The sequence below is a fragment of the Xylaria bambusicola genome (genome assembly GCF_022495145.1).
Source record: "Xylaria bambusicola strain CBS 139988 unplaced genomic scaffold F5B22scaffold_25, whole genome shotgun sequence".
Taxonomy (NCBI): Eukaryota; Fungi; Ascomycota; class Sordariomycetes; order Xylariales; family Xylariaceae; genus Xylaria; species Xylaria bambusicola.
Genome location: NW_025953578.1, coordinates 457,947 through 483,966, shown reverse-complemented (window position 1 = coordinate 483,966; position 26,020 = coordinate 457,947). Strand labels below are relative to the sequence as shown.

General features: G+C 49.5%; 10 protein-coding genes across 10 annotated transcripts; 5 read left to right on the top strand and 5 right to left on the bottom strand.

Moving 5' to 3' along the window:
* Nucleotides 1-696: 696 nt before the first annotated feature.
* On the bottom strand, nt 697-2,371 carry F5B22DRAFT_610059 (uncharacterized protein). Its single transcript, XM_047975171.1, has one exon. It carries the CDS (start codon nt 2,292-2,294, stop codon nt 1,026-1,028), a length of 1,269 nt encoding a protein of 422 aa, XP_047830172.1. The 5' UTR covers nt 2,295-2,371; the 3' UTR covers nt 697-1,025.
* A 1,008-nt stretch (nt 2,372-3,379) lies between these two features.
* F5B22DRAFT_223427 (like-Sm domain-containing protein) lies at nt 3,380-4,466 on the bottom strand. Its single transcript, XM_047969768.1, has 4 exons — nt 4,312-4,466; nt 4,110-4,250; nt 3,996-4,046; nt 3,380-3,937 (listed from the first exon to the last, which is right to left on the bottom strand). Exons 1-4 carry the CDS (start codon nt 4,312-4,314, stop codon nt 3,743-3,745), a joined length of 390 nt encoding a protein of 129 aa, XP_047830171.1. The 5' UTR covers nt 4,315-4,466; the 3' UTR covers nt 3,380-3,742.
* A 678-nt stretch (nt 4,467-5,144) lies between these two features.
* F5B22DRAFT_636935 (uncharacterized protein) lies at nt 5,145-6,962 on the top strand (the record flags this gene model as incomplete). Its single annotated transcript, XM_047977362.1, has 4 exons — nt 5,145-5,232; nt 5,309-5,379; nt 5,444-6,235; nt 6,288-6,962. The coding sequence occupies 4 exons, from the start codon at nt 5,145-5,147 to the stop codon at nt 6,960-6,962; spliced, it is 1,626 nt and encodes a 541-aa protein (XP_047830170.1).
* Nucleotides 6,963-7,387: 425 nt separating this feature from the next.
* Nucleotides 7,388-8,932, top strand: F5B22DRAFT_223479 (uncharacterized protein). The gene has a single exon (XM_047969769.1). The coding sequence runs from the start codon at nt 7,739-7,741 to the stop codon at nt 8,777-8,779; it is 1,041 nt and encodes a 346-aa protein (XP_047830169.1). The 5' UTR covers nt 7,388-7,738; the 3' UTR covers nt 8,780-8,932.
* A 428-nt stretch (nt 8,933-9,360) lies between these two features.
* On the bottom strand, nt 9,361-12,768 carry F5B22DRAFT_223664 (uncharacterized protein). Its single transcript, XM_047969771.1, has 3 exons — nt 12,157-12,768; nt 11,151-12,094; nt 9,361-11,093 (listed from the first exon to the last, which is right to left on the bottom strand). Exons 1-3 carry the CDS (start codon nt 12,671-12,673, stop codon nt 9,474-9,476), a joined length of 3,081 nt encoding a protein of 1,026 aa, XP_047830168.1. The 5' UTR covers nt 12,674-12,768; the 3' UTR covers nt 9,361-9,473.
* A 344-nt stretch (nt 12,769-13,112) lies between these two features.
* Nucleotides 13,113-15,743, bottom strand: F5B22DRAFT_610053 (SPOC like C-terminal domain-containing protein). Its single transcript, XM_047975170.1, has 3 exons — nt 15,404-15,743; nt 14,751-15,347; nt 13,113-14,697 (listed from the first exon to the last, which is right to left on the bottom strand). The coding sequence occupies exons 1-3, from the start codon at nt 15,476-15,478 to the stop codon at nt 13,414-13,416; spliced, it is 1,956 nt and encodes a 651-aa protein (XP_047830167.1). The 5' UTR covers nt 15,479-15,743; the 3' UTR covers nt 13,113-13,413.
* Nucleotides 15,744-15,904: 161 nt separating this feature from the next.
* Nucleotides 15,905-18,026, top strand: F5B22DRAFT_222918 (uncharacterized protein). Its single transcript, XM_047969764.1, has 3 exons — nt 15,905-16,480; nt 16,547-17,111; nt 17,166-18,026. The coding sequence occupies exons 1-3, from the start codon at nt 16,238-16,240 to the stop codon at nt 17,621-17,623; spliced, it is 1,266 nt and encodes a 421-aa protein (XP_047830166.1). The 5' UTR covers nt 15,905-16,237; the 3' UTR covers nt 17,624-18,026.
* A 923-nt stretch (nt 18,027-18,949) lies between these two features.
* On the top strand, nt 18,950-21,503 carry F5B22DRAFT_222920 (MFS general substrate transporter). Its single transcript, XM_047969765.1, has 5 exons — nt 18,950-19,388; nt 19,448-19,521; nt 19,577-19,918; nt 19,975-21,068; nt 21,124-21,503. The coding sequence occupies exons 1-5, from the start codon at nt 19,185-19,187 to the stop codon at nt 21,237-21,239; spliced, it is 1,830 nt and encodes a 609-aa protein (XP_047830165.1). The 5' UTR covers nt 18,950-19,184; the 3' UTR covers nt 21,240-21,503.
* A 39-nt stretch (nt 21,504-21,542) lies between these two features.
* F5B22DRAFT_222912 (guanine deaminase) lies at nt 21,543-23,505 on the bottom strand. The gene is made up of 2 exons (XM_047969763.1): nt 23,025-23,505; nt 21,543-22,956 (listed from the first exon to the last, which is right to left on the bottom strand). Exons 1-2 carry the CDS (start codon nt 23,278-23,280, stop codon nt 21,767-21,769), a joined length of 1,446 nt encoding a protein of 481 aa, XP_047830164.1. The 5' UTR covers nt 23,281-23,505; the 3' UTR covers nt 21,543-21,766.
* Nucleotides 23,506-23,926: 421 nt separating this feature from the next.
* Nucleotides 23,927-25,615, top strand: F5B22DRAFT_222923 (SGNH hydrolase-type esterase domain-containing protein). The gene is made up of 2 exons (XM_047969766.1): nt 23,927-24,197; nt 24,256-25,615. The coding sequence occupies exon 2, from the start codon at nt 24,630-24,632 to the stop codon at nt 25,470-25,472; it is 843 nt and encodes a 280-aa protein (XP_047830163.1). The 5' UTR covers nt 23,927-24,197; nt 24,256-24,629; the 3' UTR covers nt 25,473-25,615.
* The last annotated feature ends 405 nt before the right edge of the window (nt 25,616-26,020 follow it).

Genomic DNA, 26,020 nt, shown 5'->3' with positions numbered 1-26,020 from the left:
CAATATGCGCTGATCTTAGTTGAGATATGATATACGGAGAGCATATGCTACCCAGCTCCCTGCAATATACACTCAGTGTAGTTTGAAAGTATTGGCCTGCGTTGACAGAGCTTCCTCACACCACACAACAAATGGATATACAATTACACCTTGGCAATCGCCAAGCGATCGCAATCTGCTCTTGGGCCAGGCTGTCGCGGGGAAATCCCAAGCCGTTTCCAAGACGGCATATTTTCAGATAGGGTAGTACACCGGTCGAACGTCGTGGCACAATGCTACTATAGTCTATAGGTTACCACGAGTGAGACCTTTCCATGTGTTAGTATGTCTGACATTACGGAACTTTCGGGCTGTCAGCAGGAATCCGGTGCTAATTATATTAGTACTGCTGGCGTCAGGCTAGACAAGCTGCCATTACATTCAAGACAACTACCTTATATCCTGACTATAACACGGCTACAGCTCTATTGACGACCAGACAGGTACCGAACTTTTCCCTAACACCGACCTACCAATATTGGTATAGCCAGGGGACCGTGACAAAGCATAGCAATAGTTTTGTTAATTAATCAAATATCAAATATCAAAACTGAAGATCCGGATGATACCGTATTCCTCCCGATGATGAGAATTATACTTGCAATCTACAGTACTCATCTATTTCGCAACCAGTCACTGTAGCTGATGACTGGTTGGCAGTTTTACTGTACACCCCATATAGCACATACCCAGATATAGCGGACCGAACCTTCGTATTAGATGGAAACATTTCATATATTGTGATACATAGGCTTCCAATAGTGACATAGGCGGAAGAGCGGTTTCGGTGGCCTGGAGGAGTAAGATTGCGTATAAGCTAGGATCATGATGTATATAGGTACATGCGGCTGTCAAGCCTAGTAATATGTCCGACGTACAACGTATCACCGTCACAATAATTGAACGCGCAGCAAATGCGGGGATAACGTCAGAGCTATCGAATTTGAACTATATATTTGGGTTTACCACCGGTATTGTAGTTGTATCTATCCAGTTATTGAATTAGAGAGAGGTAGTCTTGCCGGGTCTTGTTCCGGTGAGTCCATGCTGTTAGGCTTTGCCGCTGCAGACACCAAAGATTTGATATCACGATCATGCAGGACTGATCGACGACGACATTCTCCTAATATATCCTTGAATCTTAGGTCTCGAGCTTGAAGACACCGCCGAAGAAGAGCTATGGCGGAGCTCCTACTCATCCACCATGTCTCAGATGAATTCGGAAGCGTATGAGCGCGCATCATTTCTAGATAACGGAAAGCCAATTCGTAATCATCTTGCATTGTGCATATTCTTATTAGGCGATCCAGAATAGACCTAGTCGGCTTCAGCGAGAAAGCTTCCATCTCAGCAAGTAAAAAGTCCATGGACTTTTTCTGTGTGCAGTACTGGAGTAGGATTTCGAAGGTTTGTATGTCTGGGCCCTTTATACACACTTGACGTATAGACCTGTACAAATCAAACGCGATCCTGAAATTTCCATGGGCTGCAACAGATTCTAGGACGACGTTGAAAGCGGCCGAGGGTATGGTATATTCCGCCTTGAGCTCATGAAGTATTCGAAGTGCTTTATCAGTAGACGTGGACGAATTGCGAAGCAAATGGGATATCGACCGAGTACTAGCTAAGTCAGGAGATAGCCCTGCTTTGGCCATAATACAAAGGATAGTCAGTGCTTTTGGCAGATCGTCATGCTGTATGTGAACATGGATAAGGGCCTCGTAGTGGTGCATACCCAGCTTCACGCCGCGTGTGGAAAGTTCGTGAATTGCATTCATGGATAATTCAGCGTCTCCGTGCACTGATGCGGAGTTCAAAACATTCATTACCACACCATTAGGTGGATGAATGTGGCCAGGCGTGACTGAATGGTCCCATATGAACTTGATGCCAGGCTGGAAGGCATCTCTACTGAACACGTCTAGGAGAAAGTGCCAGGCATTCAGGGACAGTGGTGCTCGTTTTACGACATCTACTACTCTTTGACGGTACTTGAGTATGGCAAGAGTTTCTTCATGGAAACTTAACTCTCCAAATGTATAGAGGAATAGATCCAGCAGCCAAGGGGGCACGTTGATAGGCCTCTTATTCAACTCCTCTAGTTTAAAGAGCGCAAGTTCATATTGGCCTTCCCGTAGGAGGCCGACAATAATGCTGACTGCAGCGGCAGGCGTTACATTGTACCATCGATTTTTCATGTCGTGCAGCACCTGAGCGCGAAGAACATAGTCAGGGTGAACAGCCACTACCTGCATATCCGGGTTAGTCAAAGAGAGCTAATGGTAGACCAGGCATCGACTCGGTCCCTCACCTTCAGGAGAGCTTGATATATATCTGGTGTTGTTGGTATATTATGGACCTGCAATTCTTTGAGCAATTGGCCAGCCTCCTTCGCAGAGCCATGTTGCTTATTGATGTTGGCCTTGATTAAGCTTTCATAAAGAGCGACATTGGGTTTCTCCCCCCTCTCTTTCATTAGATATTCGGCAAGTCGTGTGATGACAAAATATGTGTCCTCGGCATCTTGTAATTCTTTCAAGCCAGAGTAGATGTCGCGGGTCGATATGTTGTTGAGCTTGGTTTTGAAGGAATCTGATTCCTCGAAGATGGCGCTGGGGGTCCATGGGCTCCGTTTGGCTAATCGCTTCAAATATTGCATGCGTGACTTTCCCGGGCGTTCGCTACTCTGGGCAGCAGCAGCTGGTGCCGAGCTAGCGTGCCCATATTGTCGTCGACATTGATGCTGAGAGTATCTCGACTGAGTGCTGCGATTGGCAAATGCAGGGCCTGATCGCACGCAAGTAACGCGCCACGAACTGGATGGCCTGGAGAGCGACGTGATATCAATCGAGGGGCACAGACATCGCCAGAGCCCGTCGAGAATTATGCGGTCTCTGGGCATGAGTAAAGCCGGGGCTGAGAGATGCAAAATGGAACTACGCAAGCTTAGGACTCGATATGCGTGTTCAACAATTGGATGGATCACAATCCAAGTTGACAATAGGCTGGCAGTTCATGTCAGCTGACCGCCACCTGGCATTCAACCAACAGTTAGGTACCCAAGGGTATTTACCCACCTACCTACCTTCACCATTGAGCAATAGCAAGCAACTTACTTACATACGTATAAGGTCCTGAAGATCGACCCTATACCTAGCTTGAAACCTGTCATCCTGAAGCTTGATGCGCACCAAACCCTAATAGAAATACTGGTCGGGAATATCTTTAAAGCCATGTGATTTTGTACCGTTGTATTCGGGATCATATTCTAGAGAGTCCCTTCTCGTTCACCTAGCCTAGTGTCGCCCCTGAGATGGCCATCGTTAAGTTTGTCGCAGTTTCTTATCAGACTCTATCTCAGTGGGCTGATAAAGAGAGCCGAGATTTCCCCCGTCTATCATTTGCATCATAGTTTGTTGCCATGCAGTGAGGGGCCAGAGTGTTCCAACGGCGCAATTGAAAAGGCAGCGAACTATCCTACCGAGAGTTGTCGACGACGTCTGAGCCCAATCATAAATATTGTGGATCAACGTCAGCAATGTTCCTATATAGGCGGCTTCAGCGCTTGCCGTTAGCTGGGCTAACGTGTCGTCTCATTCGGAGCTGCCGACGAACATCGTGACGGGTTTGCTGGGGATGCAATCTGCTATGCTTCGCGTATATGTGCCTGTGTGGTGGGCAGATACTTTCATGGTCACTCCGCTCAAGTTCCTCGTCCGCCTCTGCCCCGGCCCCTACCTTGGCCACGTCCACCACGACCTCTATCGCCTCCCCTTCCACCGTGATCGCCACGTTGTGATCCATGTCCACCGCGGCCACCTCTAAATCCACCACCTTGAGAATGTTGTTGGTCTTTGACTAAATCGATAATTTCGTCGGGGACTCTTAGGTATTTGATCTATCGGAGGCTGTTAGCAAGAGTATTGGCTGCCTGTGGGGCAAAGGTAGAGGCGTACATTGTTACCCTTTACGTAGACCTCGGGGAGTCGAACGAACTTGTCTGCTTCCTGCGCACGGGAAGGTTAGCGATCGTATTGCGCGTGATCCAACAACGGGGGGCAAGGCCATACCGGACTTGTCTGGACGACCTCTTTGAGGGTTAAATTCATCCAGGTGTCGCATTGGACTAGATGTCCGTTGAGAGTCTCGCCATTCTTCAGCTCGACGAGCATAGGATGGCCCTGAGCGGCGTTTAGCAGCCCGAGGGGCAACTAGAAGCGGATGCCATTAGCCTGTATACAATCAGACGGCACTTCCAAGTATGACACGTACCATGATTCTGCTTTAGTTGCGCCTCAAGAAAAAGTCGATCGCAGTCCACCTTAAGATTTGCCTGTTGTTTCCTTGGGGTGTTGCTAGGCTGTATGTCGCAAATGCGCGAGGCTGATGCAAACAAAGCATGTAGGTAAGGTCATAAGTATCTAAGTAAGTATTTGTGGTGGGGGAAGCAACATCTACTCTGTACTTAGGTACATGTAGGTAGGTAGGTAGCATTCCAGGTGGGTGGGGGTCCATTACCTAGGCTGTGGACCTACCTCTCCAGTGGGTAATATGTGCCCTGTACTATGTAATGGTATACCTACCATACAGCTGCGCTACTACCATCACCACATGCCAGTAGGACGATTGATATCAGATATGACTGTGAATAGGAGATGCATAGGAGGGGATGAGCCCTGGAACTTGTTCCATGTAGGTTGTAGCGAGTGAGCCAACGCAGGTGGTGTGGAGATTCGTAGCAGCTGTACTTACGCTCAGAAGTACACGCACGTACAGTATTTATACGAGTTACGGCGTGGACCATGGCATGTTAGTGTAGGCTAGGTACTTCAGCTCCAGCTCTAGCTCTAGCTCCAGCTCCAAGCACAGCACAGCACAGCACAGCCCGCTTAACATCAGGCAACCATTTTGTACCCCCCGGGCCTCAGCACAGCAAACTGTAGATACCAGATCTCCTTTTACCTCTCTTGCAACATTGTACGCCCTTATCGTGGCGATTGTGTAGTCTTGCCACGTCAAGGCATTTCTCTCCTTCTGGTTGCCTGTCCTTTTCTTTGTATTTCCTGGACTGTTTGCACCCTCATCACGCGCCTGCCTGGTTCACGATGCTTGGCCTATTCAAGGCCACAGTGGTGCTGGCACCAGTGCTGAAGTTGGCGTTGGCCGCCGCCGTACCCACCAGTATTGATCATGGTATGACGCCGTATTATATTCTCTGTCTAATGGCCTGAATTTACGTCTTTGGTATTGACTGTTTGTCCTTCCCAAGTTACCCCATCGAGTTCGTTAGTTACACTTGAATTGGGTGGAACCTCGGACCGTAGTCCACTTGAGCACACAGTGAGTTGCTCCTATTGCGTCTAACTATCAATATCTGCCAATAGTCGTTTAATTCCGTCCCTAGGCCCTCGAGTTGCGCATTTTCGAGTCAACTACGCCTTGTGGCCAGGGCAATGTTACGCTTAATGGAGAGCCGCTGCTGCGAGATGATTTGGGGTTAGGATCAGGTTCCCTAGCTACTGACAGCGGAAATGTACTTGCAGCTAGCTGGAAGTTCACTTGCGTGCATCTTGAAGGGGATTCCAAAGTTCAACTATTGTCCGTCCATATTCTTTCTGTTGACAGGGAGGATGTCGACGACGTTGCCTTCTCGGTCCAGTTTCAGCAGACCTCGCCGGTCTCCATCTCATACATCGATGGTGCTACGATAAAGACACAATTGCTGTCTACATCTAGCTCACCAGAGACTTCGGTCCCAAGCTTAGAGGATGAACTGGCCGAATTACAGATGCTAAAGCAACAGCTGCTAGCGCTTGAGCATTCTATTGCCTTGAAAGTTACCCACATTTCTAGCACCTTCAACTTGGGTCAAGCTGAGAAACTACTTTCAGATTGCGACAATCTGAAGTGTTTCTTCAATACGATATATGATCAAATGAAAACCATGGCTAGTAAAGTATATCACGGCAGTGAGGGAACGCCGAGTGCAATAGCTAGTCAACCTGGTGGCTCCCGCTGGCCGACCAGCACCGGCGGACAACGCCCACTGAAAGAGGCCGATGATGACAAACAACTTGAAACCATTCCTTCGCCTGAACAGCCTGGAAAAGTTGGTAACCAGGACAAAGTGACAGGGTCTATATCTATAACCAATAATGAGGTCGATCAATTTCAACAGTCGCTTATCAATGGTTCTGTAAGTTCTGTCAACGAATAAAAGCTTAATGTCAGCAGCTAATACCCAACAGCACCAGGTCCGACATATCTTGGTTTGGGTTGTTATATCTTTGGCCATCCTCATCAACCTCACAATCATGATACTTATGTTTCAATGCGTGCGGCTTCTACGTCAACGGCGCCAAGCCCGATGGGAGAAGCGGCGCCGTCAGCTGCGTGAATCTCGCGATGCCTGTAATGCTCTCGTTGCAACCAAGTACCTGGATCTAATACAATGGCTTCGAGGTGAGCCAACGCGTGAGACCATCGAGGATCAAGAAAAAGATGCCATCATGAGACGTATAAACGAGCCAAACAGTGATGAGGAGTCCTCGGATACCTTATCCATCAGTATGGAGGAAGAGATCGCCCAATTTCGTGCTGCGGCGGGGTTTGTAGAAACTTTAGTGGCAGAAGAAGGACGGGGAAGAGGTCTGATACCTAATCGTTTCCCTTTTGCCCGACCACGCCGAGCCTCGACACCTTCAAGCATGTCTTCGTGCCCGACCTATAGATCTGTGGATGAGTCTTTGCCTGCATACGACGAAAACTGCTCGCCAGAATATGTCGTTGATGGATTCCGTTATACACCTGGTAGCTCGACACATGGCAACTCATCACCTAGGAGTTCTTCACCTAGAAGTTCAGCTTCAGAAGACTCAACGACATGTTCATCGCTGGACGAGAATGTGGAAAAGAAGGACTGAAATATCGAATAGGAATAATAATTATCTTCACAGGACTACTGTTTCCCTTGGTCTTTTTCAATTTCACGTGGGTTTATATCTCTTTCGGGGCACATGATGTCGGGTGGTGCATGCGGTCATGGTCTACGAAATCATATATTGAACGGCGCCTTGAGCATGGAAGTATAGGCTCTTGAACCCTCGTTCAAAGAGGGAAACGTATGTACAAGCTTGGATTAGTTAAAAGAGGATCGGTATTGTCAAGCCTGTCAAATTAAGAGAGCTATAAACAAAGAAGACAACGGAAACCGAGTAATCAGTCAAGGCTACATAGATGTCTCACGACTAGGTACAGTCACAGAAGGTCGCGTGTTCCGAGCTGGCAGACTTAAAAGGTTCATGAAAGCTGATGCGAGTTCTAGGCCTAGGTAGTTAGCTCGCAAACCACATCATATTTCAACTTGAATCTAAAGCCAGCTTAATTATTCTACGTGATGTCCAATCCCAGGATTTATGTGAAAGAGAGGGCTAAGGCTATCTGCGTGCGTTTCGGTACTTATATCCGACCCAGCCGCGTAATGTAAGCTGCAAGCATGGGGCACATCCAATCTTGGTCCTTTATTCTCCGTGCCGTTGTAGGCGCCAGCCTGATTGATCGAGAACCTAATTGCAAAGAGGAATTGATCGAACAGGGATAGAAAATTCGCTATATCTAAATTAGTGCCCAACCAGTACTCTAGCCTAGTTACTCTTCCTACATCATCAGCAACACATTGTACCTATCAAGATAGAACGTGATGGGGTCGGCTGAAGAATATGAGAAAGAACGCAGCAATGCGCACCAGGAAGGCGACGAAGCCCCGCCGCCTTACAGCATAGAGGCATCAAGACAGGAAATCTTCGAAGCAGCCTCCACAAGCACAGCTTCCAAGCGTACAGAAGATGACGCCGGCGCGTGGACGCGGCCAACGGTGGAATCGCCATTCAACTTCCCGCCAGCCTCGGCGCCGGGGCCAAGCTACTCGGATCTCCCAGAAGTTGTACCTACACCCGGAAGCAGCAGCAGCAGCAGCAGCAATTCCCCACCGCCAGTATTCCTCGCAATACCACAGGTCGCCCCCAAGCCGACATCGCCGTTTCCGCTAGTGTACAGCCGCGCGCTGCTGCTGCGTCGGGGCATACCGCAGGAGACGTTCACGTCTTTCCTGACGACGCTTTCCGCATTCCTCACCGCGACCGTGTCGGAGCGCGCGCTGAAGCATGCGGTGGACGTCGGCCGTAGCCTGAACAGCATTCCGAAGAAATTCTCCGAGGACACGCTGACGCATGTGAAGGACGTGGGGCGGCACGTGGGTTCGCAGGCGAAGAAGGGCAAGTTCGTCTCCGCGGGCATCGGCGTGCTCGCGGGCGCCGTCTCGATCCCCCTAGCGACAAGCATCCGCGCCGTCGGCGCTGCGGTTCAGATCCCCGCGGCCGTGAGTGGTAGTCTTGCGAAGAAGCCACTGTCCCCGCGCGAGCGCGCCGACGCGTATCTCGCCATCGCCGACAAGGACTGGTTCAACGTCCGCGGGCTGACGGCGTCGCTGTGCGGCACGGCCGAGCTTTTGCAGATGCTTGATGCGCGGCATGGAGATGGTTCGGGATCAAGTAAGAACGAGGCTGTCGTTAGGCAGCTCGTGGATCTGGCTCGCCAGACGTCGAAGGGCGGGCCTGACGATCAATTCCGGGCTCTACAAAACAGATTCGGGCTCGCGCCTCTCGAGATAGTAGAAGGGACTGTCACATCTCTGGATATCGGTGTGGGCACGTTGTGGTTAGTCCTTACTGAGATTCGTTGAATGCTGAGTGAGGTGATCGCGACGGGAAGACTATCACTAACTACAATGGGATTGTTTGCACTGCGAGCATGCACGAACCTAGAGACAAGAATTTGGCTTTAAGGATTAAATGCTTGGTCTGTAGTCAATGGTATTTATTGGTAGAGTGCATGAGGATGGCTATCAACACTATGAACCTTACGTTTGGTTCCTTCGACTCCTTTCTACGTATACCATGTTTCTAACCGAGTCATCACGGGCCAGTGACAAATCAACGAGTTATTGACCCCTGACAATGTAAAAAAAAACGCAAATAGGTGATTTTATATGGGCATCCGACCCGTGTGCTTGCAAACCCAAGCTAAGCTAGCTAAGGGCTTGTATATACCTTGCTGCTCAACTGTTATCATACAAAATAGCTTCGTAACTCATAACTTCGAAGTCTTTTCTTCACGTTCAGTGACGAGAAGCATGTATCAATTGATATAATTAAATGCGTGGTAGATTATGGTCCCACCTACTGCAAAACATACAAGCAGGGAATGCATCGCGTATTAACAACTGTATGTGAGCAAGGGTATCTGAAATCTGATAATATGCAAGCCGGAAATTGCCCGCGAAATGCGTCTCTCCGTCAAACCTAACACGTTCATTGATGGCATATTGCTCACAGGGCTGAAATCAACTCGAGCAGCTAGGCACCTGCCAGGTTTGCCTAATGATTAGATGAGCCAGCCCTCAACAGATCATATATTGTCTGTTCATCATTGCCACCGTATTGATTAACATATCCACCTGCAGTTGATCGGTGACTCCCGTGAGCGGTTTGCCGATTACTAGTATAGCTCGCTTGGTTGTTGTTGCTATTGGCGGCAGTAAAACCATACCAGTTCTGCTGATTTTGATGGGGGAGAGTGGGCTGCTGGGACTGGTATGTACTATAGCTCTGCGCCTGGCCTTGATGGTAGGATGAGTTTGTATTGGAGGGTTTGGACTCTGAAGCACGTGTACTGTAACCATGAGACGGTGTGCTACTTGCTGGTAATGAATACGCGCTGGAGGTGTTACTACTTTGCGCACCTCGCGTCTGAGACGCCGGCCATTGATTTGCGGTGGAACTAGTAGTGCTGCTGTATGATGAAGTGTTATTTAGAGCTTGACTTAAAGGATTCATAGCTCCAGAGGTTCGCCCATAATCGTAAGAAGGTGCGGAGGAATACGATGAAGACGCTGTGGTTGTGGGGTATGAACTTGAATTATACGAGAGCCGGGAAGAGCTATGGTCGTTGCCTGCATCGGCGTACTGCTCATTTCTATTATTGTTGTTATATGGAGGATACGAATCATAATTCTGTATGGAGCTGGATGTCGCAGGAGTGTTATAGGAAGAAGCAGTGGTTGTTGGCTGCTGAACAGTGGTAGACGGGGCTTGTGGTGGAGGGCGCGAGTTGGTAGCTGCAGGTGTGTTGGCTTGTGATCCATGGCTTTGTCTTGGATTGACTTGGGCTGCACTTTGATAGGGTGATCTTGTCATTGGAGATCGATATTGGATGTTTTGAGAGGCCGTTTGTTTCGAAATTTCAAGACCATGCTGTTCAGGTTCCGCCCTCGCTTTTCGTGATTTTGGTCGTTTGGCTGGCTGTTGGTGTGTCAGCTTTGGAGACGCACTTACAGAATGATGCATCACTGGTGAAGAGCTCCAGTTGGATCTATGTGCAGGAATCGACGGCGGAGGAACCGGGGTCTGTTTAGACTGGCTAGTCGGTAGACTTTTCCTGTTAGATGAGGCAATTGGTTCTGTTTGGTATGGTACAGATGTCGAAACTGATGATTGTTGCGGCTGCTGCACCGATGCCGATGGATACACGACTGTCGGGGCAGGCGGCGCAGTACTTTCACTGGTTTGCGCCTGAGGATATGTAAAATCAGGCATTGAGGTGCTTCCCGATGTTGGCACTTCTTGACCACTGGATAATTGCGGGAAGCTGACTTCACTATGTGAATGTTGGTAATAGTTACCGGTGTTCAAAGGTTCAGTGGCAGCAGACTGATGCTCAACAGACAGTATATTTGGATCAGGGATAAATTCCTCGTTATCGATGTCTCGAGGCGGCTGGGGCGATACAGTAGAATGCGACTCTTGTGGCACTGGCACCGACATCTGTGCTGGATTTCCTGCATCGTGTTGAACATGATCATTGTCGTCTAGGACAGAGTCTTCTTGTTCAGCCATTTCAGCGGATTTTTCCGACTTTCTTCGCGGCTTGGGTGGCAAGTAAATGCACTCAACTCCAGCATCAAGACAGACTGAGCAGCTAGGATGTTCTTTCGTACACTATAATTATGTTTATTAGCTTGCGGTTAAACTTAATTGAACCAGTTTGCAACTTGCCTGGACTTTACGCTGCTTGCAGGTATCGCAGCGACCACGAGTTTTTGGAACTCGAGGAGCTTTGGGTTTCAGCGCTGATGCAGTAGTTCCTAACTCTCCATCTTGTTCAAGTGGTACTACAGCCCCATTCCCTATAGGAACTTCAGTGAGGGGCACATTCGACTTTCTCTTCTTATTTCGAGGCTTTTTGGTGGGTGTATCGGTGCTTGCCGAGGGTCCTGGCACAGCCTCGGGTGGTGGATTTGTAGCCTGCTCTGTTGATGGTGTTGTATTCGAAGACGCTTGTCCTTTCTCATCTGGATGAACAATCCTAAGCCGTTCTGCGCCATACTTTGCGAGCATATCTAATGAGGCCGACTGCAAGTTAGGCGCTTGATTTGCAAAGATATTGAACTGCTCAGCGGATAGCGTTGCTGGATCAATGCCTTTTCCGCTGAGCAGTTCTATAGCAGTCTGCCGTCGTCGCTCAGCCTCTGCTGGGGGCACATTCAGGAATCCTGTGAACCCTGTGCTGTCTGCGCTACTGGGTTGCACTTGGGTCTGGGATGTGTTCTGGCCATCTTCGGCCCCAAGGCTGACTCCTGCGGCTTTGCCCGTCTTCCTACGCTTCTTGCTACTTCCTTCTCCTTCGGCCGGTGGAGGACGCTTGGCCTTCGGCGTTCGTTTTTTGTGACTATTTTCTTCACCCTCTCCGGCAGGTGCTTTAGTCTTGGGTGTTTTCTTCCTGCTCCCTTCACCATCCACTGGTCGTGGACGCTTGGCCTTTGGTGTTTTTTGGGGGGCATTATTGACAACACGGACGGGAACTGGAGCGGGCACGAATCGGTCGACTAATTGTGTGACTGTCTTGTGAAGTGGTGTATGCTCATAATTGACAACAATACCCCTAGTAGATTTCGAGAACGCAATCTTGAGCGACCCACGACAGTCAAATGCGGGACGTGCTACATTGGATTAGTGAGAGTCCGATTGCACAGTCCACAATGAAGAGAAATAGAGCACATACAAAGATTAATGGGATCAAGGCCACCGCTCGCGCTATAACTTGCGATGGTAGGTCGGTCGGGATGTTTGGCATTAGCACGCTTCCAAGCTTGGAGGGAGGCCTTGCAGATATATGTAAACTGCCAGCCTTGTGCGCCCCTAGTCACCTGGCGGACAGTCCATGCGCTGCCATCAACGGCCCCTATAGCGCGGGAAATGTGTTTCGCAACAGCTTGCTGAAGGGTTGGCTGATCGGTGGGCTGGTTCTGTACGGTTTCAGAAACTATAACGGTTCTTACAACGGGCTGCTGTTGCGGCGCTGCTGGATCTGGATCTGCGCCCTCAATCGCGGTGTTTTCAGAATCGGGAGTCAGGTGGAGCGCGGTGTTCGACAGGAGCTCAAAGCTGGGGGAGATATGGTTGGCGCGCGTTTCAGTGGTTGTGGCAGCAATCAGCTGGTGGAGTTGGCCTTGGATTTCTTCAAGGGAACGACACGGTACGTTCGGTCGTGATGGGCTGCTCAAACCGAGGGCATCCATCTTGCCAACAATAGTCCTGGGACTCGCCAGCCGTGCCGCGTCGCAAAAGTCGTGATGTGAACAGCAAGGCTAGCTCTATGGCAGTGACTAGATGGGGGTAGTGGTGGGGACGTAGGGTGGTGAGGATCGCGTGTGCGGCCTATGTGAGCGCGATGCCAGGTACTTGCTACCTACTTACCTCTTAGGTACCTCTATGTACCTAGGTAGGTTGCGCAGGTGCACTGTAGGCCTGTAGTGAGTATCGACCTTAGGTACTGATTACCGGGGTACAATAAGTATTGGTGAAGGTGTAGGTGGTAAGTTCAGGTGGCCAAGGCCCTAGTTAAGCCCGCTATTCTTATATGCCCTTGCTTCCGTTTGCACCCCCAACATCCTATCTAGTGCTTCAGGAGGCGTCAACCACTTTAGTGCTGCCTGTATCTTCAATTCTCAGGGCATACTATACACGCGAGTTGAGCATCAACTTGAAAAGCGACAATAGGCGCGTAATGAAGCAAGCAATATGTAGGTAGTTGCTAGGCGGTGCTAGCTATTAGGTGCTGAGGAGAGGCTTCAAATGATGGCTAGATATTACTCCATCAACAAGACCTCGCTCGAGGTTCCTTCTACTACTAATACAGAGAGCATTCTGAATTACTCCCCTACAAAATAGAAACGGGAATACATCTAACTACCTACTTACCGTGTAGGTAGTCGAAAATAAACCATAAACGCCGCTCCTAACCGTTAAACACATCGTTCTACACGTTATCTTCAACCCACTGCTCCAGCCTCTCTACCAAGTCTTTTTTCAGTCCTTTAGTATCGAGACCACGGCCGGCCATGGCACCTCGGAGCTCTGCCACAGTGAGTTTCGTCAACGTGCCTGCATCGTAACGTTGTCGTAGCTCCGCGTTGCTTAGTCCATCCTCACCCATATTCTTGTCTTTCGTTGTTGTGGCCCTCGCCTTCTTGACTGGGCGAGGTTCGTCTTCCTCATTGTCCGCCTCAAATTCCCGCTTGATCTTTTTCTGTTCTTGAATCTGACCAAGCACGTCATCTGCCACTTGAGACCATTCCTGAATATATCCACCGCAACGCTTGTGTATCGCCCGATATTTGGGTACAGTGGCGTCTTCAGGTTGTTCAGGAACAACATCTTCTAACGCAAGCGCCTGGAGTATCTTGTAGTGCCATTGAAGTGCCGGGTTGGGATATTTTGCTGGGTTGTAGGCACCGCCTGGCAACTGCAACTGCTGTACAACCTTGTTCATCCTATCGGTCAACGCGTTGGTTGTCCGAATAACCTTCCCTGTTTCGGGTCCGTCACGTACATCGTCTACAAAAGGAATGGGATATAGCCATAGCCCTGCAGGTATATACTGAGTGCCCGACTTCTCATCAGAAGTTGCTCGAGACGGAATAACAGCGACCAGCTGAGGATTTCCGTTTTTCCGCGCAATGTGCCAAGCAACACCGACCTTTCTCGATTTGAGCAGCTTTTGCCATAGAGCCGTAAAAACACGTGTTGACCCAACATAGCCATCCTCACTCGGAAAGATGTAGGTAGACTTCTTGATAGAAGCCCAGAATCGCAACAACGATCGGTCCTTAAACCCGATGATTCGGATGCAAGGGTTACCGAACTGTTTTATAGATTTTTGCTCTTCGTCCATGAAGTAAACATATTCATTGCCGAATTTGTATGCTTTCTTGACTTCGAATTTCTCAACTGTTCGAGCACTATCCGCTGCCAAACGAGCAGTCTCACCCACAGCAACCTGTGGCCTCTCCCCCTCGAGCCATATGTAGCAACTCCGGGCAGGCGTTTGCTTCTGAATGATGTTATACCCTTTGACTGATATGGTGAGACCAGGCCCGATTTCGAAGGGCATGGCACTGAAATATGCTCGTTTAGGAGTTTGTCTAGAATTGATGTTGGAGATGAGAGAGTTGAGTAGATTCAATCCATCATGGGACTTGGCTGCTGGCGTAACTCTCCCGGGATTTGTTTCATCAAGGACTGGATCGTGATATATGATATCCTACAATGCACGTCAGGCTGGAGAGTATGATGGGAATTCCAGGCTCCACCTACATCGTAAAATTTGCTGGTATCAAATTTAGAATCGCCATGACTGATGGGGAAGAGCTCGATAGTGCAGCCATGGTCGTGTATATCTTTAGCTCTGACAGCAGGATCCCAGGACGGATTTCTCTTCATGCCGGCACAAGGATCGTCGTTATCAGTGATGATAAAGAGCCTTCTGGATCCAAAGTTGGGTGCTCTTGTTTGGAAGAGATGAAGCACCAACCGTAGTAACATAACCATGTCTGCGGGCTGCTTAGACGGAACTAAGATCTCATCCGCGTCCTCGCCTTCCTCTACCAATCCTCTCAAAGCCTTCACATCATCGGCCGCGGGAACCTCCAAATCCGTAAGCAAATAGCAGTGAGAGTCTGGAAGCTTGATGTCGGTCACTTTCGTTTTCTCTGTGCCGAAAAGAACAATGCTGATCATATCCTTCGGATTAGAGATGATGCGTTGTTGCATCACTTGATAGGCACACTTCAATGCAGTCAATGCTGCAGAATCCTGACTGGCTTTCTTATCCTCACTCTTAGGAGGCGGTTGCAGCATAGAATCGCTCACTTGGATTGCGAAGATAAGTGCATCTTTCTGAGCCTTGTAGTGCTACAGGGAATTGTTAGCAACGTATTGATAATGATATGCATCTCAGGCGGACATACAGTCTCATTGAACTCGTCTCCCTCATCCTCCTCTTCCTCTTCATCCCTGCGTTCAGGATTCCATCGATCGGCCATACTGACAAGGGCGTGTGTGGCCTGCGTAGAATGAAATGACAAACAGCACTTCAATTGAGTTGAAAGAGACTGTGGCTCGACAAGGATTAAGTAGTGATGAAGGGTTTTGTTGAGAGATTCGCTGACGGGAAAATGTGGTTTATTGGCATCAAATAATTAACGTCATGTTCCAGGCAGCCGTCGCGTCTGTGGGGTTCTATACGCGACATCTAAGCTATCTCAAGATACAGGTATCAAGGGAGGCATTCGCGTGCTCAGGTGATCTCGACCTCAACCTACCTAGGTACCTGGGAACCTCTCGGGTACATGTACAGTTGGTGCCTTAGGTAGGCATTTCAGACTAATTTAGTGGGACTACTATATCTAGGTACAGCTAGGTACTTGCATACCTACCGAGCTACCTAGGTAGGCGAGTAGGTAGAGCAGAGTACTTAGAGTTGTGCTTTTAGAGCTAATTGGCCTTGTTTCATTGGCTGTAGGCGCCTACTTAGGTAGGTAGGTACCTACTTACTGTAAGAAGCTAAATGTCGCCACGCCGAGAGATTGGCGATGGCCCGCCGCTGCCATTGATGCAGTCATCGCAGCGAAATTCGCAAAATTGCTAGCGAATAATTTGTACAAAGTCGCGATTTCAATCCTCCCCTCTTCTTCCTCTATGCAACTTTGTTTTGCCAGCCAAAAGTCTCGCTACGAATTGGGAGTCAGCAATTTGTAGAAATCGACTCCTTGTTAGTAGACAAGACGGGCCATTTTCCTGAAATGGTAGCCCGTCATTCCGTGGCGCAGCTCTCGCGAAGAGCAGCCGGAGCTGTCTCTTACTCGCCCCTCCGTACTCTCCGGCCGACACAAGATGTCATTTCACAGACACGCGCGTTTGCGACTCCTGTGCCACCCGTGACGCAAAATGCTGCTGGATCGAAGGGTCCTACGGCCATGGTGTTTTTGAACATGGGTGGGCCTTCAACGGTGGACGAGGTCGAGGACTTTCTCAAGCGTCTCTTCGTAAGTTTGTGCTGCGTATATGCTCAAGCCCAGTCCAGGTTGGCTAACGCCAATATTTCAACTTAGCAAGATGGCGATTTAATACCGCTGGGTCGACTCCAGAATTATATCGGCTCCTTCATATCTTCGAGGAGAACTCCAAAGATTCAAAAACAATATGCTGAAATCGGTGGTGGCTCCCCGATTCGAAAGTGGTCAGAATATCAGAACGTCGAAATGTGCAAAATACTTGATCGTATATCCCCCGAGACTGCCCCCCATAAGCCATACGTTGCCTTTCGTTACGCCAACCCCTTGACCGAAGAAATGTATACTAAATTATTGGAGGATGGTTTTGGTAATGGTAGGGGAGGCCGTGCTGTGGCATTCACTCAGTATCCACAGTATTCCTGCTCAACCACCGGCAGCAGCTTAAACGAGTTGTGGAGGTGGCGACAGAGGCTCGAAGGAAAGGCAGGACCGGGCACGATTGATTGGAGCGTCATCGACCGTTGGCCAGCCCATCCAGGCCTAGTGAATACATTTGCCAGCAACATTGAGAAGACATTAGCTGAATATCCCGAAGAACGGCGCAGCAAGGCAGTCCTTCTCTTCTCTGCACACAGCTTGCCGATGACAGTGGTCAACCGAGGTCCGTTATAAATCTTATTAGGCTGATAAAATATGTTCGCTAACTTACTTGTAGGCGATCCATACCCGGCCGAGGTTGCCGCGACGGTATACGCTGTGATGCAACGCCTCAAATTTTCTAACCCTTACAGACTATGCTGGCAATCACAGGTTGGCCCGCAGCCATGGCTAGGCCCTCAGACACAGACATCAGTCGAAGAGTATATTTCCAAAGGACAGAAAGATCTGGTCCTAATTCCCATTGCGTTCACATCTGACCATATTGAAACCTTATTTGAGTTGGACAAGGAGGTCATAGGGGAGTCTGGTCACGCCGATACGGTCAAGCGGGTAGAGAGCCTTAATGGCAACCCTATGTTTATTGAGGCATTGGCAGACCTTGCCAAATCCCATCTAGATAGCGGCATCGCGTGCTCGTATCAGATGGGGTTGAGATGCCCCGGCTGCAAAAACGAACGTTGCGCCGAGTCCAAGAAATTCTTTGCTGGTGTCCAAAATTCACTCGCTGTATGAAAAACAGCGCCCCCCGCGCCATAATGATATTGGGCATATTTTGGTCACGGTAATTCGTTGCCCCTAACCGGCTTATTCACAAGCAATGCCTGGTTTAGTTTGTATATATAGGTACTATGAGCAGGCTATCCGAGAGTAGCATCTCGAGCATAGAACACCTTATTGTGGGATATGCCTAAGCAATCTATAGGCATAGCTCGCCCATTTTGGATATCCGAGCTAGGCAGCGTAAAAACACTTCTTTCACTCGAGTACTGGGCAGATTCCTGCCGCCAGATGCCTTGACATACATCACGTAAGGATTTGAATACTGGACATCAATAAAGGAGCACGCGTAAAACGTCAATATGTTGGATCCGGTCCATTAGGCATTAACGGTGGCAGTACCTCCATATGTACTGTCAGGCCGCGTGGCAAGCAGGTACTTATGAAGTGCGGCGTGTGCAGCATCGTCCTACCCTCATTCCGAGCACACTGTCATCTTTGATGGTGCCTTAACACGTGTCGCCTGCCTTAGGTTATTACAGCCAAGCCCAGGCACCACTAGTTGTCTCATATCGACACCTACACTACAGTGGCTCCTTGACTTACATCGTTGAGACAGAACGCTTAGCAGCGGGCAGTACACGTCATTTCTTCTTTCGAGAGCTTAGTCGATTGTCTCAGATACCTGGAGAACTACGTGTGAATTCAGGCTTCCTGCTATGGATGGCGAAGGTACATTATCTTCAACTAATCAGGCTATATAGTTACACGACAGTAGTTGTCCATCTTTACACATGATCAGCCCCAGGTCTTGTTTCAGCTATGGATCTATCTGAAGACGGGTTTCATTGTATAGACTGACTACCTGTCGCGCTCCTGTATTTGATTTTCCGACCATTAAGTATATTGAGTACCTATAACTACTGTGTGTGTATCTGGAAGTTCTGTATGTAGTACTAGTGTAGATGTCCGTCAAATCATCCCGCTCTCCAACCCCAGTGCCCTCCAAAATGGGAATTGATGGATGGGTTGGGCAGAGTGGGTGGTGGGACAGGGATCGTCCCGACATGCTTCCCCAGGCCCGTGGGAGAAGCTCCGTCATCATTGACGACTACATCAATCTACACTACATGTGTGCTAGTGTCGTGGGCTTACGATACGCTCGATAGCTCTCATATCCCTCCCTCTTATCTCATGCCCATCTCACTCGAAACTCAATATAAATAAACATCTACACTATCTACATCCTTGTTCCTGCCCCGTCATACTAAGCTCAACTAATACGAAAGTTGGCACTCCCTCTCAACGGGCCTTTTCGGCGCCCGCCCAGCTGAAGGTTAGACTAGTGTAGATGTCATATCCACCCATCATCCCTTTGCTTTGAAATCAGCCCTCTTCCCGGTCATTCGTATTTGTGTTTGCGCATTCATTTTCATCGGTATTGCAGCCCCTTCGACCCCATTCCCATGGACTTGCGAGCACGTTACTCGGTAACAGTCGGCCAGCTCGATTCCAGCTTTTCCCCATCGTGAGCTCGGCTGATTGGCCCGGTTCAACTTGATCTCAGACCCCGACAATGACGAGCGAGGCGCAACCCAGAGCGCATGGCCGCGCGCCAATTGTAATGATCGATGCAGAAGAAACCAGACAAGATAGTCTAGCAGAGACGACAGCTCTGCTCGATGCGCGCTCCGGACAACAAGTGGAGGATGAGGCTAGACGGCAGAGCTGGGGAGCTGATGATGATTTCCACGGCTTGCCTTGGTGGAAGACTCCTACTGTATGTCTTAGGTTGATGGGGAGACGTTGTCTCAAGTCATCATGCTGACAGACATCAAGGTATACTGGCTAATTGGACCCTATTTCCTGTACACTCTAGCCTTTGGGGGCGTGATTGTCCCCAAAATCGAGTTGTAAGTCGTTGTACAACAGCACTCGGCGCTGTGCGCATGCTGACGCACATGACAGAATTGTAACATTAGTCTGTCGCCACTACTTTGCCGAGCAGCAGGTGCTGGACCCCGACCAGACCTTTTTGCCTGTGATCATAGGTGGGAATAATCTCCAGTGCAACTCGGCGCCTGTTCAAAAGAACGTAGCAGCATTCACACTGGTGTTGAGCGCCCTGGCTGGCGGCCTCAGCGCGTTCACTGCTCCGAAACTGGGCTCTCTCTCCGACCGTTTTGGGCGGAAGCGGTTGCTTGTCATCGCCTCCTTTGGTGGTATCGTGAATGAAACCATTACCATCCTGGCCGCAAAATACCCTGATGTTATTGACTATCGCTTCCTCATACTAGGCAGCTTTTTCGAGTAAGACATTTCTTCTATTTGAGTAAAGACACGTTCAGACCACTAATACTGGTTAGTGGAATTACGGGATCTTTCACGGCAGTCTCAGTGCTGGGAAGTTCGTATGTCAGCGACTGCACGCCTCCGTCGAAGCGTGCCGTTTCTCTTGGATACCTTCAAGCGTGTCTGTTCGGGGGCCTGGCAATCGGCCCCATTCTAGCTGGAAAGCTCACCGTCTTGACTCATTCTGTGCTTTCACCCTTCTATGTTTCGTTGGGCTGTCATCTTACTCTCATCTGTTTTATCTGGTTCGTAGTGCCAGAATCGCTGTCCAAGCAACGCCGGATCGCGGCGCAAGAGAAATACCAAGCCGAACAAGAAGCACTGCGAGTGGCCCTATCACGCTCCGTCGAGAGTCAGTCACGGCTCCCTGCTTGGATAGCCAACGATGCCCTTCGTACATGGCTACTTCTTCTTTTAAACGCCAATCCTTTGGCACCTCTTAAGATGTTCGTCCCCAGTGGCCGAGAAAACCAGCGGCTGCGCCGCAATTTACTTCTCATGGGTTTCATCGACACGGTGCTCATATCTGCGACTATGGGTGCTGGAACAGTGTTAATCCTGTATGCGAAGTTCATGTTTGATTGGAAGACTCTGGAATCTTCCCGCTTCGTATCGATCATTAGCTTCTTCCGCGTCATCGTCCTTCTCGTTTTCTTCCCCATCGTCAATTACATCTTCCGCACTCGCCCACTACGCCACCAACAGAAGCTAAATGGTAATATCCGCGCCGAAGAGTCTCATTCTGGCGCCGATAACCTTGATATCTGGTTGCTTCGATTCGCTCTATTATTTGATACGATCGGTGTTCTAGGTTATGTTTTCGTACGGACTGAAGAGCTCTTTATCTTGTCAGCTATATGTACATCGTTCGGTGGCCTAGCCAGTGCTACAATCCAGGCCATGCTAACCAAACAGGTCCCCACCGAATACGTTGGTTCCATGCTGGGGGCTGGGGGCTTATTGCATGCTGTCAGTCGGGTCTTCGCGCCTGTAATCTTTGACGGCATCTATGCGGGCACCATCGAGTCTTTTCCGCAGACGTTTGTGGTCGTCCTCGCATCCCTGTTTGGGTTGTCTATCCTTGCTAGTCTCTTTGTTCGGCCTTATTGTAAGTCAATCATCCAGTTCAGCTGATGCTACCAACCTTACTAATCGAATCAAAGTGGTCCTTAGTGAAAATGGCTATGCTCCAGTTTCAGAGCAGGATTCCAGGAATCAAGACAGTCTAACCAGCATCGATGCCACTGAACGTTCAAGTGAGACTCTACCGCGAGTCTAGACATTATACCGGCCTCAGAATCAACGCATTTCATTAGCCTCTTTACTGTTTTTTTTTCTTTCTCAAATTGCATATGCATCTATTTATTTCAATTACAATATAGACACTTATGATGTGGCATACATATAGGAGCATTCATTGGAAGGGTGATGGGAATTTGGCGTTCAGGTGAGATTGGTAGCTGCTCAATTCAATTACTCAGCGGTATAGAACCACAGCATGTTGCATCTATTGGGTATAAGAATGCTGAAATTAGCGGCTGGCTTCCAAGTCTTTTTTGCTTTATCTTTATAAACTCTGTTATGACGTCCCTAGTTCTGCAAATTGATCTGGATTGTGTCGTGTTTGATACCCGGTCAGGTTCAGCTAAATAGATTACAGTTGATAAACGGAAATGACCTCTATTGATCAGCTTTGGGTATAGAAACATCTATCATTTTGAGAATTGTCCTTGTGTCCTTTTCCCTTCGTCCAGCCATCTAAGAACCCAACGCCATTAAGTCCGAATTAGCTGAGAGCCCATCCATCTAGTTTTCTTTTCTCAAGAGTTGCTCGTGCACTAGTCGCCCTGCCACCCACACTTTCCTCACATTACGGCTGTCTCCATTGAAGACCCATTTTGCGACGCGCTCATCCCATGTTTCCCAACCAAATATATCCGTGGCGCTATAGTTCGTGAAATCGTCATAGGCGATCTCATCAGGAACGATACCTGTCCAGATGAGCTGGGCATCCCACTGCTTCCCTACCTCAAAAGTCCCGATCTTATCGGCCAGGCCCACTACCTCCGCGCCTCCTTTAGTCGCCAGGTACAGGACTTCTTCGACGCTCAGCTTGGTTTTGTTGCGCTCCTCTTCTGATAGATTGTTAAGGGTTCCTCCCGGCATGATCAAGTGATTTGATACCAACTTGGCATGCCTTGCCGCCTCGAGAATGCTTGGGCTATAACCACCGCTCATATCGCTTCCGAGTCCAACTTGAATGCCTTTTTCGAGCAGCCAACGAACTCGCGCCACTCCGCTTGAAAGTGCAGAATTACTGCATGGACAGTGGGCAATTTTGGCTTTCCTTTCAGCGATGAGATCTGCCTCTTCCTCGGTGAGGTGGATGGCGTGGGCTAAAATCGTTTTCTCGTTTAAGAGTCCATGGGTATCATACACGTCGGTGTAATGCTTGCAATCTGGGAAGAGTTCTTTCACCAGCTCGATTTCACTGACGTTTTCTGAAAGGTGCGTTTGAACTGGCAGCTGTGTCTGCTTCTGGATTTCGGAGAGACTCTTCATAGTCTCGCTGCTACACGCAGGGGCAAACCTTGGCGTCAGAATTGGGCTCACAAGCTCGAAGTTGCTGTCTATGCTGCGGATGTGCTCGATTGTAGCCAGGGTAGCCGCCATGGATTGGTCGACCGACTCGTCACGATAGTAGTCTGGCCCCAGGTGATCCATGCACACACGACCAACGAAGGCGCGTTGTCCCATGGAATAGCAGAGGTCTGCTAGAAGATTGGTAGCATTGACATCGATTGTCGCGTAATAGGCCGCGGTGGTCGTGCCATGCGCCAGCGCCTGTCTTATACATCGTGTATACACTCTGCGTGCCTTAGGGAGCTCTGCCAGCGAGGCTTCCGTAGGAAATGTGTACGTGTTAAGCCAGTCTAATAAGGTTGTCTTGCCGAATATGCCAAGATTGGGATATTGGGAGGCATGAACATGCGTGTCTAATCGTAATCAATAAATAGAGATTAGGCATAGCCAACATCAGGGCAGGACGTGGGAAATAACCTACCGACAAACCCGGGAAAGAAAAACTGTTGCGTATCCGAGCACAGAGTAACAGAAATGTCTTCGAGACTCCATCCTAGTCCAGCATACAATGTCTCGACTGCCTTTTGTTGGTTGCAATTGGCCTCTACGGCGACAATCTTGCCTGATGTATCAACACACACGGCGGTGTTTTGCAGGATTTCCAGCTCACCGAGGCGTTTAGCGTGTACGAAGGTGCCAAAGAACACTTGGTTCTTGGCCAGCTTGGGAAGTGTCATTATGCCTCCTCCTCAGTCTATCACCCGCTGATGAGATGTGCTGTGTTGCGCTTTTTATCCTTTTCCCGCTCTCCTACGGCAGGCTAACAGAAGCCGAGAATAAAGGTGACAACGTCACTATCGAAGCGAAGCGGGACACTTAGACAGAGCGTAGCTGGTAGTCACACAACTCCTTGAGCCTGGCTCCTGATAGTGCCTCTTTGACTCAGATGGCCCAGCCGTGTTTCCGTGGTACATCAGTTGATTGTTATATCAGATTGTCGAACAGTTGTTCTAGGGATCTGGATTAAACTTATTCGCTTTGATTGCCAGGCGAGGAGGCTGCTCTCCAGGTTCCGGGGAGAGAGAGAGAGAGAGGTTCGAGACCCGGCAGACAACGGAAGATGATTATAAGTCAAATCGCAGAAGGAAAGATAGACAAACGGTTCCTGCAGCTTGCAGCGGAAACACGATGCGTCGCAGCTCGTTCCAGGTCCAGCGATGTTGTGCGACGGAGTTGTCCACTCGGGTAAGAGCACATCTTCGAGCCGTGTGCCGGGCGGTCGACGGCGGAGCCCGTGGGTTTGGTTACCTACTAAGATCTACCTATCTGGCTGAAGATCTAGCTAGCTCAGCTAGGTACTGTAAGTGGAATGCCAAGACATCCGATTTCTCTAATTGCCCGAGCCTGCGTAGAAGGCTTACATATGTAGTAACTCTAAGTATTAGATCATCAAAAAAAGAAACCCCCTAAGTTTATCGTCAACGAACATATAGTGTGAGAAGCCATCACATTTGTTGTTGTGTGGTGATGTGAACTGAAACCGTTGCTGTAGGTGTGGTACCTACCTACATAATGTACTACCTATGTAGGTACAAATTAGAAGCCCTGTATCACATGTGTACACTCCACTCCCTACTACTAGGTACAGTACTGAGTAAGTACCTACCTACCTCTATTGAGATGTACATACATACTTACATGTAGGTATACAGATACCTACTTAGGTACATACCGTTGATCGGCCACATGACTTCAAGCCACTAGGTACATACCTAGGTAGGTTGGGAACTTGGATAGAGGCGACGCCCACCTTCATCCAAGGCATTTCAATCATCTACTTAGTAGAGAGGTTGGAGTTTCCTTTACTCACCGCTTCCAATCCCTTTTACTATCCCCATCGGCATTTCTGCAAACATTCAAGGTCACAGAGCACCTGTGCGTGCTTGACACGACCTAATGAAGCCCCGGTGGTACTTGTAAGCCGCGATCCTCAGCTAAAAAACATTGGGCTCCGCGGCACCGGGCCTTTTCGTTGCCGTGTTGCCGCAAACAACACGTGGCATTGATTCAGTGCACATCTTCTGAAATGCCTCTTCGGATCGCGAGCCTTGGCTCGTCCTTCGCAGCTGGGCCGGCTATTCAGCCTGAAGAAGATCATAGTGCTGGCCGCTCGGCCCTCAATTATGCGCACATTGTCGCCTCGCGCGTCGGCGGCAGGCTGACGGACCTCAGCGTTTGCGGCGCTACTTTATTACACCTCCTTGACACCCCACAGTATGCGGGAGGGCGGCGTTTCGCTCCACAGATTGAGGACCTCCCGCCCGACTGCGATGTTGTCCTAGTTCTCGGCGGTGGTAACGACATCGGCTATATAGGGGGCATATTCCAGGATACCCTGAGCCGGAGCTTTCTGGGTAGTTTGCTATTGTACCTTCGCGGCGCCGATGCCGCCGCTTTGCTTCAACTAGATGTGGATGGTCTCGCAGAGCGGTACGCGACTGTGCTCGACGCCATCCACAACAAAGCACCCGAAGCCTACGTCCTGGTCGTTGAGTACCAGGCCGTATTAGGCCCGGACACCCGGGCCGGCGAAGACGTCGTTTTTGATGCCGATCGCATCGCCCATCATAGGGAGGTGGCCGGGCGACTGCTAGAAGCGACACACAAGGCCGTGCTTGGCCGTGAGGAGTGGTGCAGCACCGTGAACGTGGCCGACCGGAGCGAGGCACACGCCATTGGGGCAGAGGACCCATGGATCAATGGCTTCACCTGGAAGCTATTTCGCGAAGGGGATGCATATCATCCAAAGCGTGAGGGTATGTACGCTATAGCCGACCTCGTTTATGATAAGATGCTGCAGTTAGGCCTCGTGGATCAGGATCAAGCAAGTCGGGGTGAAGACACCGAAGATGGTTTCGTCCTCCTCTGAATAGCTTGTTCTTTGCTTTGGGACGTGTCTGCAAAAGGGAGGGGGGCGTGTACTCAAGATGAAGTGCCGGCGAGGCAGACAGTCAACCTTGAAGGAAGATCTGCATTATGTTCTCATCACATTACTTATTGCCAAGTATTAAGCTCGTCTCAAATTGCTGTTTTGCGGTGTTTAGACACATCGACAATATCATGTATCACACCGGTGTATCATTGAGACAACTCATTTTTGCCTAGTACGACTTGTTGCTTTAGTGAACCTGCAGCCAATCTTGCGCCACCAAGGATGCTCCCAACTCGGTACTGGAAGCGAGACATGGGACGTGGTATCACGACAGGATGCACGCACAGGCGACAGTACAGAACCAGTGAATCCACAATGCGGGACACCCCAGACTCGCCGCCGCCCTGGCTGTTTCCTCCACATTGCGAATGCCGTTTCACCCAATCCCTCTTCCGTGCCGTCTCTGCTTACCGTGACCGGTGCGGGAGCAGTCGTCAAAAGAAGCTACGATCGGCCGGTTCTCGAGTATCTCCGCGAACGGCCCT